This window comes from Arvicola amphibius, chromosome 8 (genome assembly GCF_903992535.2).
Source record: "Arvicola amphibius chromosome 8, mArvAmp1.2, whole genome shotgun sequence".
NCBI classification, from domain to species: domain Eukaryota; kingdom Metazoa; phylum Chordata; class Mammalia; order Rodentia; family Cricetidae; genus Arvicola; species Arvicola amphibius.
Genome location: NC_052054.1, coordinates 85,210,415 through 85,229,536, shown reverse-complemented (window position 1 = coordinate 85,229,536; position 19,122 = coordinate 85,210,415). Strand labels below are relative to the sequence as shown.

The 19,122-nt window shown below is 39.2% G+C and overlaps 1 protein-coding gene across 5 annotated transcripts in view; it reads right to left on the bottom strand.

The window, feature by feature from the left end:
* Lsm14a (LSM14A mRNA processing body assembly factor) overlaps positions 1-19,122 on the bottom strand; it is a 49,456-nt gene that overhangs the window by 25,885 nt on the left and 4,449 nt on the right. For all 5 annotated transcript variants that reach the window (XM_038339111.2, XM_038339112.2, XM_038339113.2 and 2 more), the window contains exons 2-3: positions 7,147-7,310; positions 3,759-3,888 (exon numbers count right to left, since the gene is read on the bottom strand). In XM_038339111.2, coding sequence (XP_038195039.1) covers positions 3,759-3,888; positions 7,147-7,310 — 294 coding nt within the window. The remainder of the gene's footprint in view (positions 1-3,758; positions 3,889-7,146; positions 7,311-19,122) is intronic.

The following is a 19,122-nucleotide window of genomic DNA, read 5'->3' as shown; positions in this document are numbered from 1 at the left end:
TGGACATGCAGGACCCACAAAGAAATGATGCTGAACTTGCCTAAAGGTGAGACAATCATTCGAGGTTCCTGCTTTATTAAAGAGTCTGCCAGACATTCTGCAGGACAAAGAAGAAAGTGACTGACAAACTGCCAATATAGGTGGAACTGTCTTTGAAATTTCCTGCTTTGGATACAAGATTAACTCAAAAAAATCAGTAGCCCTCTTTACACAGATGATAAATGGACTGAGAAAGAAATCAGAGAAACATCACCCTTCATAATAGCCACAAATAACATAAAATATCACAGAGTAACTCTAACCAAACAAGTGGAAGACTTGTATGACAAGAACTTTAAATCTTTGAGGAAAGAAATTGAAGAAGACACCAGAAAGTGGAAAGATCTCCCATGCTCTTGGGTAGGTAGAATTAACATAGTAAAAAAGGCAATCTTACCAAAAGCAATCTACAGATTCAATGCACTGCCCATCAAAAATCCTAGCAAAATTCTTCATTCCTCAAAAGAATGGTACTCAACTTCACATAGAAAAGCAAAAACCCCAGGATAGCCAAAACAGTCCTGTACAATAAAAGAACTTCTGGAGGCATCACAAACACTGATGACAACTTATGCTGGAGAGGTTGTGGGGTAAAGGAACACTCCTGCATTGCTGGTGGGAGCCCAAGCTGGTATAGCCCTTTTGGATATCAATGTGGCGATTTCTCAGAAAATTAGGAAACAACCTTTCTCAAGACCCACTAATACCACTTTTGGGTATATATCCAAAGGATGCTCAATCATACCACAAGGACATGTACTCAACTATGTTCATAGCCAGTACCAGGAAACAACCTAAATGCCCCTCGACCAAAGGATGGATAAGGAAAATGTGGTACATTTACATATGAAGTACTACACAACAGAAAGAGGGCACCAGATCTCATTACAGATGGTTGTGAGCCACCATGTGGTTGCTGGGAATTGAACTCAGGGCCTCCGAAAGAGCATTCAGTACTCTTACCCTCTGAGCCATCTCTCCAAGCCCCTCATAAGCGGGTTTTAAACATAAAGAAAACAAACAAACAAACAAAACAACAACAAAACCAGCCTACAAATCACAATCCCAGAGAACCTAGACAACAATGAGGACCCTAAGAGAGAAATACATGGATCTAATCTACATTGGAAGTAGAAAAAGACAAGATCTCCTGAGTAAACTGGGAGCATGGGGACCATGGGAGAGGGTTGAAAGGGAGGGGAGAGGAAGGAAGTGGAGCCAACAAAACTGTATAGCTCAATAAAAACAACAACAACAACAACAACAACAATAATAAAAAAAAGAAGAAGAAATTTTCTGCTTCATGGAAAAGTCTGCCGGATACTGTGAGCCCGTAGGCTGAAGATGGATGTCTGAAAAAAAAAGAACTTTGGGTGAGTGTCCAGGCAGGGAGATGTCTCTGTCAATTCTACAGTTTTGGAAGTTGCTTATGATGCACTTCCTGATTACTTAAGCAATATTATATCCTTATGATTGTCTTTGATGCAGCTGAACAATAGGTAGTTATAATTATGGCTTTTCTTAGTTATGATAAAAGATAGTAGATATAAATGTTGTCACTGTAATTCTTGCTTGATACCTTTTTTTATATGCAATTTTACTATGTTAAAGTTAAAGCCTTTCTTTTTATTTAAACAGAAAAGGGGAAATGGTGTGGGAAATCCCTTTGTATATGTGCTGCTTTTATTGGTTAATAAATAAAGAAGCTTGTAGGAGAAGAGAGCCGTTTGTTGGTTCCCTGCTGCCCGGCTAGCTTAGCCCCAAAATAATCACACAGAAACTTTATCAATTAAATCACTATTTTGCCCATTAGCTCTAACTTCTTATTGGCTAACTCTTACATCTTAATTTAACCCATTTCTATTAATCTGTGTATGGCCACATGACATACTGGCTAAACTTCCCAGAGACTGTCTCCCTGCCGGCTCCATAGCTTCTCTCTGACTCTGCCCTTCTTTCTCCCAGCATTCAGCCTAGCTTTCCTCGCCTACCTAAGTTCTGCCTTGCTATAGGTCCAAAGCAGTTTCTTTATTCATTAATGTTAATCACAGCACACAGAGGGGACTCCCACATCTGAAGCTGTTTTGGCCAGTGGCTTAGCAGAACAGAACTAGGTGGGGAAAGCTAAACTGAATGCTGGGAAAAACAAGGCGGAGTCGGTGAGATGCCATTAATCACCAGAGGGGAAAGAGGGAGCTGCCAGCTGGAACCCTTGCAGGTAGGTTCCAAACCCTTATTCAATTGTATTGAACTGCTGATCTCCACTATTTTTAGATAAAATGTTATAAAATGAAATTCAATAATGTAAAGTAGTGGACTCAAAAGCAAATAAAGCTATTATGAAGGAATAGTAATAGAAAAGATAGCACCAAATTCAGGACGGGCTGACTACAATAACTCTATAGTTATAGGAAACTATGCTTATTCAGTTGAAATTATTCTTTAAATTGTTTCCTAGGCTAGCCATATGAAATAAGATATTCTTCTATGATGCTGGATAGCAGCAAGCTGCAGCTCTTGATCAGTTATGTGATCAGAGGAGCAAACAGCCCCCATGTGCTGTGCAATCAGGCCAGCAATTTGTTTTTTAAAAAATTCTTCAGGCGGGGACTGGAGAGATGGCTTAGAGGTTAAGAGCATTGCTTGCTCTTCCAAAGGTCCTGAGTTCAATTCCCAGCAACCACATGGTGGCTCACAACCATCTGTAATGAGGTCTGGTGCCCTCTTCTGGCCTGCAGGCATACACACAGACGGAATATTGTATACATAATAAATAAATAAATAAATATTTTTTAAAAAAATTCTTCAGGCTTTCACACCCCACTGTGTCTGCAAATATCTGTATTCATACATGAGATTCTGCATTTCATGAGGAAGTATGTTTTGTGCTAGATTAAATGTTTTAAGCTATGGACTGTGTTGCTCTGAGCTAATATGTTTGGCGGGTTAAATGCTTATTTATTAAATGTGTATGTGCCTGAGAGTATGTGCAAGACTCTAGGAAGTCAGAAGAGAGCACTGAATCACCTGGAACTGAAGCTAGAGATAGTTGTGAGTGCTGGATATTGAACCAGGGTCTTATATTAAGAGAAGTTAAGTAGTCTTTTTTTTTTTTTTTTTTTTTTTTTTTTGGGTTTTTCGAGACAGGGTTTCTCTGTGGCTTTGGAGCCTGTCCTGGAACTAGCTCTTGTAGACCAGGCTGGTCTCGAACTCACAGAGATCCGCCTGCCTCTGCCTAAGAGAAGTTAAGTAGTCTTAACTACTAAACCATCTTTCCAACTCCTTAAATGCATTTTAATACATTTACTACTATATACATTAAAGATTATAAGCGTTTTTTTAAAAGATTTATTTATTTATTATGTATACAACATTCCTTCCATGTATGCTTGGTTACTGGGAATTGAACTCAGGACCTCTGGAAGAGCAGTCAGTGTTCTTAACCTCTGAGCCATCTCTCCAGCCCCCCTCCATTTTGAGTCAATGTCACATATATTCTAGACTAGCCTCACACTTGCTGTTTCTGAGAATAACCTTGAACTTCTGATCCTCCTGCCTCCCTTTCCCAAGTGCTAGGATTATACAATGCACCACCATGCCCAACTTACAAACATAAAACAAAGATCAAACAACATTATGGCAAGATTTTTTTTTATACCTTTATGGTCAAAAATTGAGACCAAAAAAAAAAAAAAAGGGAAAAAAATGTCATCACATACCAACACCAACAGCGCCAAACTGCTGTCCAACCAATGTGCTTGGACTGAACTGACTGTATGCTGGCATCCTGCCAAAAGGTCCATAGGAACCCACCGACTGGAATGAAGATGATGATGAACCTAGTGAGGACTGAAAGAAAACCATAGGTTATTCTAAGTTCTAAGCAACATGCATATAATGGAGACTCACATTTTTCTAGCCTTTAAAAAATATGCTAAGTTTAACTGTTAGACAAAAAAGCAATCACAGTGACTTATAGTATACACTTAGTATTACAACAGTCAACCTTATTTCAGTATCTGTCTATTTGTGAGCCTCCATGTGGGTTCTGGGAATGATCTTGGGACTGCTGTAAGAACAGTCAGCGCTTTTAACTGCTAAGCTATCTCTCTGCCCAATATGTCTTCTCGAACCAGTCACATTTAATGCTATTTAGAAATACTTTCTCTATGATAAATTCCTTTTCTGAGTTTAGTTTTATAATAGATTTGGGAAATACATGAATAGTGACTTCAGTTGTAACAGGGAATAAACAAAGTAACTGCTTATAGAAAAAGCACTTGCTGGTAGTGGTGGTGTAGCCTTTAATCCCAGCACTTGGGAGGCAGAGACAGGTCGATCCCTGTGAATTTGATGCCAGCCAGGACTACATAGTGGAGAGACCTGAGGTCTTCACTCCCTCAAAACAAATAAACAGAATAAAGGGTTGTAGTCTGGTACTGTCATAAAAAGAATTCTCGCTTATAATTTTCCTTTATTTTTACATCCATTCATTTGTTTAATATGTATTGTTTATGCATTCATGCACAGGTCAGAGAATAACTTGCAGAGGCTGTTCTCTCCTTCCACTCTGTGGGTTCTGAGGACTGAACTCAGGCCATTAGACCTGGTTACAAGTGCCTTTACCCAGTGGGCCATCTCTCCAGACCTGTCTTATTTTCAATCACCCGAGGTTCACTGCTGAATTCATAGAAAGGGATACAGACAAACATCCTACATAAAGTTGCTTAGTAAAGGAACATTTTATAATAAACTGTAATGTGATGATTTATCTAGTCAACTTGATTGTACTGAGATGTACTTAGGAGGTCAGTAAATCAGACTTTGGTATGTCTGTGAAAGCTTTATTCAGAGCTGATCTTTTAAGAAATCTGTCCTGAATGTGGACGCCACCAATAGGCTTCAAATCCAGATGGAATGAAAGAGAATGAAGAAGGGATACCCTCTACCAATGACATGCTTTCCTTGGGTCTTGGCCACCATGGGGTGAGCAGCCTTTGCCATATATTCCTGTTGCCATGACAGTGTGTTTCCCCTCAGACTCCAAACAATAGATGTAACAAGTGGACTAAATGTTCTGAAATTGTAAGCTAAGACAAAACCTTTCTCCCTTTTAAGGTATTTTTATGTGTAATAATATTTAGTAATAACTTACTAAAAATATACATATATACGGCAATACACATATAATTGATCTTACAAATTATTCTACAATTCAAATATGAATTGCATTAAAGACTACAGGGTTATAAGCTAATTTATGGCAAGACCTTAAATTTTTTTAAAGAACATTTCTTATGAGCGTGTGTAGGGGAGGGTGTCTCGGCATGTATATAGAGGACCAGAAGATAACGTGTGGGAGTCAGTTCTCTTCTACTTTGATCATTTGAGGACAGAACTCAGGTCATCAGGCTTGGCACCATGGAAACTTAACTTATTATCTTGCTAGTTTGGACTTTACCTTTTGTTCTCTGCTAATATCACATATGCACATGCTGGGTATTCAATACACATGGCTGCATGAGTGAATGAAAACAAGCAAAGTGAACTTATGGTAGGAAGAAGTCATTCAAGACCATTCTGACTTCTGTTCACCTATGCTTTTCTATCTCCATGAAGCTGATCACTCAAGGTGACCATTACTGAATGGTGCCACTAAGTAAAGTAACAGCAGTGCAGGTGTGGGAGCCCTCTATTACAGCGTGTCTCTTCTTTCTCAACCTAAAAGACTCATGTTCTCCTAGGGTTACTCCAGACTTTGTTGCCCCAAAATAAAAATTAAGAAGGGAGACAAATATACAGTTTTTGTTGCAAGGCTAAAGTTCTAGTTCCTTATCAAAAAGCCTGTTTTATATTTAGAAAAAAATTATATCAAAGTACTTTCCTTAATAGTTATTAATAACTGTTTCATATTTTCTCTCTCTTTTTCCAGCTCTGGCACCGGGAATCGGAAGCAGGACTTTTCAATATGCCAGGCAAGAACTCTACTGAGCTATGCTCTTTGCCTCATTTTCACTTAGATGGGTTAAGTAGATATTTTCCTTTAATAGTCAGAAGAAAAATCTTTGGAAAGATAAGTCTAAGAGTAATTAGTTTCCGGAAAACTAAAACTTTCCCATATGTGACTTGTTGAAAAACCAACAAATACATTGGAAATGACAGACTTATGAGAGGAAAAAAAGATTACAAATAAAACAAATTCAAGAAACAAACCATGAGACTTCAATCCTCCTTCCCTGTCCAGCCTCCCTTCCCCCCATTTGCTTATTTTTTGTTTCTAGGTAAGATCTGTAGCCTAGTCTGACCTCAAGCTCACATGTAGCGGAGAAAATCCTCCATCTCCTGATATGCGCACCATGGTCATGGCCACCTCTGAAGTGTTGGGACTGCAAGGATGGGCAATATTGCCCAGAGGTACATCTATCTTTAATGAAATATGTAAAGATTCAATTCTAAGAATACTTAAGTCTAATTTTTAACTTGGGACCTTAAAGAATTTATGTTAAAACCCTTCTTGCTTGTGGTATCTCATTATATACCATTGCATATAGTATAATACACACTATGATTTAGCACCCCCTCCACTTAACCTAGTTCCCAGAGTAGCTATTATCACCAGAGTTTGAAATGTGAACCACTATACACATAGTGTAGAGGCACAGGTCCTAGATTCTAAAGTCTTACTACCTGGATCCATTCAAACTGTGGTTTCTTGCTTTTCAATTTTTTCACTTAAAAAAGCAAAAAAACTATGGGTATCAAGCTCAAAAAGCACCATTTTATGTGGAAAAGGACCTATTTTATGTGCAGTGTCTGTGCTTTGTATTAAGTCTCATGCAGTCAACTATGAAAAATGTTAGCCAGCAAAACAATGTAGTAATACTGAAACTAGAAACTACTATAAAATTTATTTAAATTCTTCAGCTATTTATTTATCAGCTTTAACTTATGATCCCAAAAGAAAGCTACAGAAGAAAGTATCCAAGTAATTTTACATATCCAAGTAACTTCTAACTAATAAACTACATGAACATTCAACAGAACAGGCAAAAACTAAGACTAACCAAGTATAACTATATCACTCAAAGGCAATTTACTATCAGTTACCTGAACAATAGCCGGGTCCTGAGGCAAAGAACACTGTGGTTTTGGAGGCTCACAAACAGTGAGGTCTTTGATATCACTCCCCCGGAATATAATGTACTCAAAGACTTCATCTCGAGGTGGTATTGGACGGTCTGTTGGTCTGTCTTCTGTACCGAAGGATCGAACTGGTGAGAAAACAGGACATGAGATATATATTTGTTACTCATTATATTTAGGCAAGGTCTAAGGATTCTTAGGTCTAAGGTTTCAAACACCAAGCATCCTTCTCAAATACCATTCATAAAAAAGTATTAATATATAGACAAAAATTTTTGAAAGAGGAAAATAGAAGACATTTTGCTCAAAGTTGAACATACTCATTTAAGAGTCCAGTGTTATGAGGCTGTGCTCTCACAATTTTACTCTTATCTTTGGTGGTGCAGATTCTGAACAGTGTTCTCAGAAAATAATTCAAAGGAGTTTTTCATTTTAGGTATGAAAATGTCTTTTTCCCCCCATTGCTATTTTATTTTTAGTGTTTTCATTCAGCAAAATAAATATTTGACAACTTACACCATAATTCTTGATAGGGGAAGGAATGGCAACATTTTTGCAGTCCACAAAATCCAAAGTTTAAGTTTTGAGGAAAGGAGAAGCAAACAGAGGCAATATTTCCCTTGGTGAACAGTTGAGTTGAGTTTCCATGGGCAAGATTAAAATGCTCATTACCTAAAACAGCTGCTATATAGTAACTCTCAGCATTTAACACCAAAGATGGAATTAGTCAAAGTTAAACTGTGGATAACATGCAATGTAAGCAGGCTATAAATGAACTCCATTGATTTACTTTCTGAGAGCAGTGTTCTGAAACTGCATTTTAAGACACTCTCCTGAGTCTCTTACACTAGTTTCAGGATTCCTGACTTAGGAGACTACTGAAAATATCAGCATCCATGTGATGTTCCAAATAAGAAAACATTAAATATCACAAACTGCTTATAGCAAGAGTAAAGGAGTGAAGGGCAGAGATAGATTAGCAGTTATTTTTTCATAAAACTGACCCACAGTTAGATTGAAAACCAATGCTGCCAGGTGGTAGTGGCAAACACCTTTAATCCCAGCGCTTGGGAGGCAGAGGCAGGCTGATCTCTATGAGTTCGAGGCCAGCCTGGTTTATGGAGGGAGTTCCAGGATAGGCTTCAAAGCTATACAGGGAAAAACCTGTCTTGAAAAACCAAAACAAACAAACAAAAAAGAAAAATCAAAGCTATTTAGGTTTAGGTTTTATAATGTCCTATTTTCTTATTCTAAATTGCACACAAGTTCAAGGTTGGCCAGCATAACAGTTGAGACCCTGTCTCAGAAAACTGAACACCTAAACAACCAGGCATGGCAGTATAATATATTCCTGTAATCTATACTGAGGGGGCAGCTTTAGATACACAGTAAGTGAAATCTGGTCTCAAAAAAGGACAATTATTTGGATACAGACTTAGTACAAACTGAAAGAACAGAGCAGAACAAGTAGCATCCCTTGCCCACCCCTTTCCCACAGACATCTCACTCTCAAACCCAAATGGGTGGACGGAGGCCAGGACACAGGTCCACTAAGAGAAACTGATACAGAAGCTTCAGCCGAGCAGCACTTTCCCAGCCTTCTCTTCACAGCCAAATGGTATGCCAGCAGGCAGGAACCACGGTGCATGCCCTCCCCCACAAAATAAATAAAGGTTCACACTGTAACCTTTTGATAAAAAGATCTGCTTTATTTTAAATGTGTACTTGTGTGTGTTTTAGTATGTGCCTGTGAGTACAAATGCCCATGGAGGAGAGCAGAGGGCATCAGATGCCCTGGAGATGGAGTTACAAGTGGTTGTAAGCTACCTGATATGGATGGCGTACAGACACCAAACTTGGGTCCTATGCAGAAGCAGTACTTGCTCTTTACCAGTGGGCTCTCTCTGCAGCTCCCACTTTGACCTTTTCTATACAGAATGACGAAGAATAGAAAACAAAACTAAGAAAATTACAAATAAAAATAAATCTTAATCCATCTTCATCATCACCACAAATAATAATATCCCAGCCCTCAAAGCTGCCCATCACCTTGTTCTGAAATAGACTGGATAAGTCAAGGCCCTCCTGCAAAATCAAGGGCTCAATGAGGCTTCCCAAGGCTTAATGAAACAGCTCAACCTGTATCCAGGTGAATCCAGTGAATTACAAAAAACAAGCAACAACAAAACCCCAAACTTTCTCCTTGTTTATTGAAGGCAACATATACGAAAGTTATGTGAGAGAAAAAAAAAAGAATGTAGCAGGATAGACAACCAAACAGATTCTGTCAAAGATAAAAATTCCTAGAGTAATGATGTAGGAAGCTTGTAGCTGGTGGTTACCCGCCTACTGGGGCGTGGCCTCTTATACCATATAAGAGGATACAGAGCCTGCATTCACCCCTTTTCTTTCCTTTTCCTTTTCGCCGGCTACTCGTTCGGTTTGTTGGATTGCAAAATTTGATAGCTGTCCACTGTTCAAGCAGAGAATTCTGATTTGTGAGCTTACCCCTAAATAAATACTATCTATTTCTCAATTCTGAGCTAGTGTGGGATTTCTTTCAAGCATCCGTTCATCACTAGGTCCCCTCATCAGAGTAACAACCCATTCTTAAGGGTTTTTTTGTTGTTGTTTTGGGTTTTTTTTTGTTGTTGTTGTTTTGAGACAGGGTTTCTCTGTAGCTTTGGAGCCTGTCCTGGAACTAGCTCTTGTAGACCAGGCTGGTCTCGAACTCAGAGATCCGCCTGCCTCTTCCTCCCGAGTGCGCCACCACTGCCCGGCCATTCTTAAGGTTTTACATGGTGATATACTAACAATGACCCCAGATCTGTTTATTACAAGGTAAACTCTAAGGACCTGTCAGTTAAGAGAGAGCCCAACACAGTTCTACAGAATACAGGACGGCCAAAGAAAACTGATATAAACACACCTGAGAAAGTAAAATATCCCTAATACTGTCTTCAGGGTGTGTGTGGTGGTTATCCTGGCACTTGGGAGGAAAGAAGACTCTAAATTTGAGGCCTGTGGGGGTTACACAGCAAGACCATGCCTCAAAAAGCATCCCCTGTTGGGAGTTGGTGGTGGCGCATGCCTTTAATCCCAGCACTTGGAAGGTAGAGGCAGGCAGATCTCATGAGTTCGAGGCCAACCTGGTCTACAAGAGCTAGTTCCAGGACAGGCTCCAAAGCTATACAGAGAAGCCCTGTTTTGGAAAAACAAACAAGCAAACAAACCAAACAAAACAAAACAAAAAAGCATTCCCCATTGTCCTTCCACTGTCTTCTAAATAAATATTTATCAAAATTTGAATCATACATTTTCCAACTAGGCACAATTTTTCTGAAAAAAGTACCTTTCATGTGATCAACAAATAGCTAACATGCTTTGTACAAAAAAACTGATGTCTGGTAGTGAAACAGAAAGATGAAGCTTGATAAGCACAAAACAGCCCACATTTCCTCTTCCCTAAACTCTTTAAACAGTACACTGACCTCACCAACATAGCTTCCCCTTCAGATAATCAGGCCTTATACAATCCTGTCAGTATGAACTTCCCAAGTTAGACCCTGATAAGTCACTTTATTGATGAATACTTTTTATGGCTCCCTATACCACACTCCAGGAAAGTCTTAAGCTGCCATTCAAATAAAGCAGATGTGGCCATGGAAGCCAAGAGCAATGGGTAAGCTGGAACTTGAGCCTCTGGAATATATGAAGACAAATCAATATTAAGAGCTTGAAAATGTATCAGAAGGAAACCCAGAAAAGCCATGGGTGTACAATAACTTGACAGGGAACACTGACTGCCAGGGACTTAATCCTTTCCTTCCCCAATTTGGGAACAAACCAGGAACTACAACAAGTGCTAATTCAGCTATTCTATATACAGACTGTACTGCCAAGTGGTTATTCCTCTCATAAAGAATGACAAGATCAGCCAGGTGGTGGTGGTGAATGCTTTTAATCCCAGCACTCAGGAGGCAAAGGCAGGCAGATCTTTATGAGTTTGAAGCCAGTCTGGTCTTCAGAGCTAGTTCTAGGACAGCTAGTGCTGCTACACAGAGAAACCCTGCCTCGAAAAACCAAAAAGAATGGTAAGAATGAGAAAAATGAGGATTAAAGGAAATCATATGAAGATCAAAGAGCTGTTTTCACTGTGCAACATCGGAACTGAGAGTCCAAGATGATTTTGGCATACAGGAATAGCGTGAACTCCTCAGGGCAGAGATGCGTGCATGTTAAGAAATGAAAAAACGGATAAACAAAGCAGTGAGAAGCAGTGAGTAAAAAGAATAAATATCACAGAAAGAGTCTGTTTCCCAGAGAGACATGACAGGGACCATGGTGGACCAGAAAAGAGGTGACCGACAGTTTTGGATAGGATGGCTACCGGGGATGCAGTGAATCAAAAAGCATCTAATAGGTTATGGCTTGAATATGAAATGTAGTGCGTAGTTGACTGCCAGCTGATGGGTTTTGGGGGAGTGACTGGATCCTGAGGTCTGTAACCTAAACAATGGACAAATCCCTCCATGGAGTCACATTGTGATAGCACTATTATGAAATCTGAACAGCAGCAAACAGGTCCAAGCAGAGAAGTCCGTAAGAACATGTCCTGCGAAAACCTATTCTGTCACCCAGCTCTTCTCTGCCACAAGTACCTGGTACTGGGCATTTGTACCATCAGGGCCCCAAGCAAAGGGCAAGCTGATCACAGACTGAGACCTCTACCTCTAAACCCTTCTTTTAAATACAAAGGTTTGACTAATATGCAACATTTAAAGAGAAGGGGCAAAATTTTTAAATTCATTTGTTTATTTTATTATATCCTGGCTGCATCCCCCAACCCATTCCTTCCCTCCCACCCCCCAATCTCCTCCCCCAGCTCCATTCAGGAAAGATCAGGTCTCCCATGAGTATCAACAAAACATAGCATATCGGGCTGGAGAGATGGCTCAGCAGTTAAGAGCATTGCCTGCTCTTCCAAAGGTCCTGAGTTCAATTCCTAGCAACCACATGGTGGCTCACAACCATCTGTAATGAGGTCTGGTGCCCTCTTCTGGCCTGCAGGCATACAGACAGAACATTGTATACATAAATAAATAAATAAATGTTAAAAAAATAAAAAAAAACATAGCATATCAAGTTGCAATAAGACCAAGTACCTCCCCATGTATTAAAAGGTTGGGCAAGGTCACCCAGTATGAGAAGTAGGGTCTCAAAAGCCAAGAAAGGAGTTGAGATCATCCCAGTTTCCACTGTTAGGAGTTCCACAAGAGGACCAAGCCACACAACTGTAACATATATGAAGAGTGCATAGGTCAGTCTCATGCAGGCTCCCTGGTTGCCTATTCAATCTCTGTGAGCACCTATAAGCCCATGTCAGTTGACTGTGTGAGCCTTCCTATAGCGTCCTTGAATCTTCTGGCTTCCACACTCCGAGAAGGGCAAATTTTAGGTGCTGTTTTATTACATTCATTGTTTACTCAAAGGCAGGAAGGCCAACTCTTCTTAGCTTCAATGTGATGTCTCCTGGCTTCAAATAAGAATTTATTTACAAAGTCTTGCTTATACCTTTAATCCCAGCACTCAGTAGAGGCAGACAGATTTCTCTGAGTTCAAGGACAGACTGGATTATGTAGCGAGTTCCCAGGCAGTCAGAACTACACAGAGGAAAGATATTTAAAACTAAGCCCAGCTAATAAGATGTGCTCTACACAGAAATGAAAACCAGAATGGCACCAAACTTCTTCTGTGAAAAAGTAGCCAGAGTAACTACAGAATAATGTTTTAAAAGTATACCGGGTTGGAGGTGGGGGGGCAACAAATGGACCTAGAGAGATGCCCTGATGACATGACGCTTGCCTAACTTGTGTGAGGCCCTAAATCCTATTCCCAGCAACAGGGAAGGAGGTGAGACAAGGAGACAAGATAGCTGGTTATGCAACCACACAAGCAGGAATAGTTAAGACATACACCTCAGAGTCCACACACACACACACACACACACACACACACACACACACACACACACACTCCCTCCAAAAAAAAGAAAAAAGAAAATTCAGCTAAACAAATTGGTGTTGACTCATGAGATATTTCCTATAAATTAATATTACTTAATAAAACCACTTAAGGGGATTCTAAGAACATAATTATGCAATGTAATAAAAACCAGTAACTACAATTTCAAACTAATAAACCTGAGAAAGGAGGCAAGGAAAGTAAACACACATGTATATTTTTATCTTAGGCATCGCGAAGATAAGTTTTACTCATCTGTGTCTTAGAAAACTACTAGCATCTACGAACTCTTCCTGAATGTTACACACATGACAAGATCCATTTATATGTAACTTCAGGAGACCAAGAATTGATACTGTGAGATCTACTTGTGAACTGCATGTTAAGAATTCATTAGGTGGGCTGGAGAGATGGCTCAGTGGTTAAGAGCACTGCCTGCCCTTCTGAAGGTCCTGAGTTCAGTTCCCAGCAACCACATGGAGGCTCACAAACACCTGTAATGAGATCTGGTGCCCTCTTCTGGCCTGCAGGCATACATGCAGACAGAATACGGAGACTACTGTATACATAAAAACAGATTAAAAAAAAAAAGAATTCATTAGGTAGGGCTGGAGAGAGGACCTGGGTTCCTAGCACATGGTGACTCATGGTCATCTGTAACTCCAGTTCCAGAGGATCCAACACCTCCTTCTAACTTGGGCACCAGACACATGTGATGTACATATATACACACAGGTAAAATTGACAATAAGCTGGGAATTTCAGTATAATTGTTTGTAATCTAACTTTCTAAAATACAATTATGAATTAGAAACTCAGGGACTAGGGATGGCTGCTCAGTGGTAGAGTTCAAGGCCTTGGGCTTGATTTTGGGCTCTGTAAGGGAATACAAGACCAAACACAAAGGAGAATGGATACTGCTAACCAGACACAAAGAAACTAGGATGATGGAACTGTTGCAAAGCAAGATTTCTGGTTTCTATTTTACCAAGGGAGGAGTCCCAGCTGTACACTCCTGCCACCATGGAGACACCTGTCACCTGACCTTTCCTTGATCTGTAAGCCAATAAAACCCTTCTAAAGAAAGAAAAGAGGAGATGGTTGTGTGACTCTCACTGCCTGGTTTTCAGAGTTCCCAACCAGCTGGGGTTATATAGTGAGACATTTACCTCCCAAACCAAACCAAAACAAAAAAACAAAACAAAACAAAAAAAAAAAACAAAAAAAAACCCACAAGACAAAAACAAAAACACAAAGAACCAATTCCTACCACCAAAATGCATAGCTTAGTAGAATACACTGAGCACAGTTGTCTCAGCATTCAGTGTGCCTGGCTTCTCTGGAACCAGTTTTATTATCACTTTACCATCTCTAGCGAACAAGAAAGTAACTAGTCATATAAATGAAGAAGGAACTTTGGTCTGAGCATGGTGTGAACAAACTCTGAGCTAACCCTCTAGTTTTTTAGCTCTATCTACATCCTCAATTACTTTGTAGTATTCTAGTTTCCTTTACCAATCCCGAGCCTTTCAGGGGCTTAGAGTACAGATCAGATTACTTCTTGGCTTTACCTACCTACCACCTTACAGGTACAAAATTCTATTAAGACTTTGTTCTTTAAACTCATTTACTTGCTGTTTGGCCTCCAAAACTTTGTTATTATTATCTACCTTTTTCCCAAATCTACTTGGTCTTTTGTGGATTTATGCCTTGAAAATGAGTTTATTTTGTGCATTATTGATAGGTATTATCAACAGGAATTAAAAATAAAGTCTAATCTGCTATCTTTGCCCAGCAGTCAACATTTAACCTTAACTTTTTGTTGTTGTTAAGAGTCTTCTCTGCACAGTCCTAGAACTTACTAAATAGACCAGACTAGCCTTGTACTCACAGAGATTCACCAGCTTCTGCCTCCTGAGTGCTGGGATTAAAGGCACAGGCCTCCACACCTAGTCTAATACTGACTCTGTAAACTGCTTTCTGTTGGGCATTCTTTCTTGTGCTCGGTACAATATTTTCATTTCCCAAATGATACAATCAAGGAAAATTGAAGTGCAATTAGAGAAGAAATCAATAAGGAGAACAGAAATGATCAAAGTGACCGAGCAGAAGGTGAAGGTAGTTTGTCTATACCGACTAGCAGGCAAGTTCTGTGCCCACACACATGTGCCACACTGTGTGAAGTTAGAGGACAATCTGTAGGAGCTGGTTTTCTCCTTCTACCATGTGCGTTCCCAGGTTGCAGGTATTTGACTCAGGTCACCACATCAGGCTTTTCAGCAAGTGTCTTTAACAGACTCACATTGCTGGCTCTATTATTTATTTTCAAGCTGATACATAAGAACGTAGAAATTGTACATATCAATGGGGTACCATGTACTGTTTTGTTACATGGATCCACACTGTGTAATATTTAAGTCAGGTTAAACATACCATTTCCTCACCTTTATTTCTTTATTGTCAAACTTCCAAAATCCTTGCTTCTAGTCATTTGAAATTTATAGCACATTACTGTTATCTACTGCACTTCGCCTGCTATTCTTCGCTGAGTCAATAAGGAAGCAAGTTAACAAACTGAAGAGGTAGAAAGTGTTGAAGGTTTGAAGAAAAGAGAAGGAACACAGGAGCCTCATAGGAAAGAGTAGAGGATGGAAACAGGACTCTTAGGAAATGGCGAAGACTGCTGATGTCAGTGAATTTAAGTAAATTCAGAGTGAAGTTGGTTATATAATGAGGGCTGTGATTTCTGCAAGCTCATATGTACAAGGGGATGTGGAGTGAGGAAGGTACAATACTCTGATTGTAATGACTGCTCAGGGAATTTAAACAGGATAAAGACAGTGAAATGGTGAGTGAGATGAGGGTATCGAAAGACTGTCACATCAAGATACTGTAGGACAGAAGAGCTGAATGGATAGAATTTGGGGTTTTAGCTCCTAAGCACTTAAAAATGCTTTGCTACTTCATTAAGTACCAACTCTAGGCTGATTACTTTTTTGCAACACTTTATGTAATTATCAGGATGGGTAAAAGGAAGGCATTACATCCCCAAGGAAAAGATAAAAATGCTAAAACCTTTGTACATGGTCAAGTACTCTGTACTCCAATCAATCTGTTGGGTCACATGTTCTTCCAGAAACACACAAAACTAGAATAAGCCTGACCAACTCAACACTTTACCTATACAAATATGAAAGAAAATAAAGGCAAAGTGTTCCTGGAGAAGAATAGAAGTTCAACTACCTGTACTTACTGTAGCACTGAGTTAAATTCAGCAATTGCTGTTATCCCATGTCAATGAAGTTTCTTTACTTTTATTTCATTTCCCTCCTCTTTTTTTTCCTGGTGTATAGTGTTTTCGGTATTATCACACAGCAAGTCATGGCTCATCTTATCCATCTTGTAAGAAAAACAACACCCGTGTTAAGACTCCCAGAAGTTAATTGCTGGGCAGCGGTGGTGCACGTCTTTAATCCCAGCACTTGGTAGGTAGAGGTAGTGAGTTCGAGGCCAGCCTGGTATACAAAGCGAGATCTACAACAGCCAGGACTGTCACTCAGAGAAAATTTGTCTTGAAAAAAACCCAAAGAGACTCTTAGAAGTCTGTATTTCTGTGGCTTCTGTAGCAGCAACAACAATGCTTTTCAGCTTAGTTCAGGCAACCTCATTAAATAGGGCAACAAAAGAAATCTGGGCTTTAAATTTCATGAGATCTTTGTTGTTCGAGGTAGCAATTTTGTGAATTGTTAGATTTTTTTTCCAGCACACAATTTGTGATCAGTGCTGTAATATCAGCATTGCTGAGGCAGAGATGGGTGGATCTCATGAACTTGAGGCCAACCTGGTCTATATAAGGAGTGAGTGTCAGGTCAGCCAGCTACATAGAAAAGACCTTATCTCAAAAAAAAAAAAAAAAAAAAAAAAAGGTCAACGAAGTTCCTCATAGGAACTTGCAATGCTCCTGCTTACTCCACTAGGCACTAGGACAGTGGTTTACGACTATGTGGGCCATAAACAATCAAGTTTGATTTGGATTGGATAAACTAAGCCAGTGAATTAGACTCAGTAGATGATGAAAGATGATTAACAGTTTACCACCTTTGTAGATGACACAAATTCCTTGAAGTTTAAGGGCAACTCACTAACTTGCCATTCTTTTTCTATCTCTTTCCTCTGCAATGGCATCCTAAATGGCTCCCCAGGGATAGCTAACTAAACAGACAAGAATTTGTTTATGTTTATTATGTAAGAATTTCCCTCATTTAGCATACTGGGTTTATTAACTATATTCATTCATAGGTGATGTGCAAACACACTGGAATTATTTTACAAATTATTTGTGCCTGTCATTTCTCTTCAACATCCTGACTCGATTCTTCTAAGTGAAAACTTAAGTCACAGAGTAAAAGTTTACCTCCCTAATGTGTTATAAAACTTCCCTCTTTTACATACCCACTCATGCAAATTCCCCAATACTCCTATTTAGGGATTTTAAGTTAATTAAAAATTTTATGTGTATAGAAGCTTTGCCTGCATGTATGAATGTTATGTGTACCACACACATGCAGTCAGTCCCCTGGAGGCCAGAAGAGGGAATCAGATCTCCAGAGACTGGAGTTACAGAGGGTTGTGAACTGCCATGTGAGCGCTGAGAGGGGAACCCAGCTCTTCTGGGAGAGCAGTCACTGCATCTAACCACCAAATCATCTCTCCAACCCCAGATGTTTTAATTTTAAAGGAATAACACAGGACTACAAACTGCAGGGGCTGCTAAAACTACCATGACCCAGATTATCTACAAACACACTTAAAGGCAGCTGTCAACGTCATTTCAGATTGCTTTTTAAAACTTCCTGACATTTACCTAGGTTGTTAGGATCAAAGGCCATCAAACTTATCTGGGCTTTCTCTTCTAGAAGGTAATTAATTTATGAAATCTCTAGCAGAATACTAGGGAAACCAACCATTACCAGTACCTCCGCAGCAGGCTTCCACTTTCTTATAGTGGGATGATACAACTTATTACCCAAACTGGAACATTAAGAGAGAAATGTTTTTAATAATGGTATTAAAATAGGCATAAGTAATGACTTTCTATCAGGCAAAGCCACAGATATGGTCACCCTAATTCTATACCCATACCGAATGTTAACTAGTCAAGTTTCAAAAGTACTATAATATCAGATATATATGCTATATTTACAGTCATGTAAAAGACCTCAATTATAGTACAGACCATAAAGCCAAGTGCATCTTTTACCAAAGTTAAAGATCTAAACATTCTATGCTCTACACAAAACCAATTTCAGGTGCATTATAGACCTAATTGTGAAAGACAAAACAACAAAAGAGGAAGTAGCACAGCACTGGATTAAAGAAAATTACGTTATTAACATGGATAAATAAAAATAGAAACACCACCCCACTAGTCCTAAAAGTCTGATAAACATAAAATGAGGAAATATCTATAATAAAACCATTACACAAAAGATTATTTGTAATATATACAGTCATCAAAGGATTTATATTTAGAACTCAAAATTCCAGAAAGTAACTCCAGTGACAAATTTCAAAGACACTAAGGAAAAATACATATCAAATGGCTTAGATATGGAAAGACCTTCAAAACTCATTAGTAGCCAGAAAAAAGAGATTAGGTGGCTCAAAACCACATTTAACTCCAGCTCCACGAGGGCCACACTTCTGGCCTTGTAGGCACCTGCACTCATATGCACAGACGTTCCTACACATACAACTAATTAATAAAAAAATATAAACCACATTGAACTACCTACCCACCAGATTATAGCTGCTAAGAATTATAATTATAGCACTCAGTACTGTTGTTGGTGAGGCACACGGAACCAGAATTCTTACTATTGAAATAAAAACTAGGAAGCACCTACTAGAAAAACT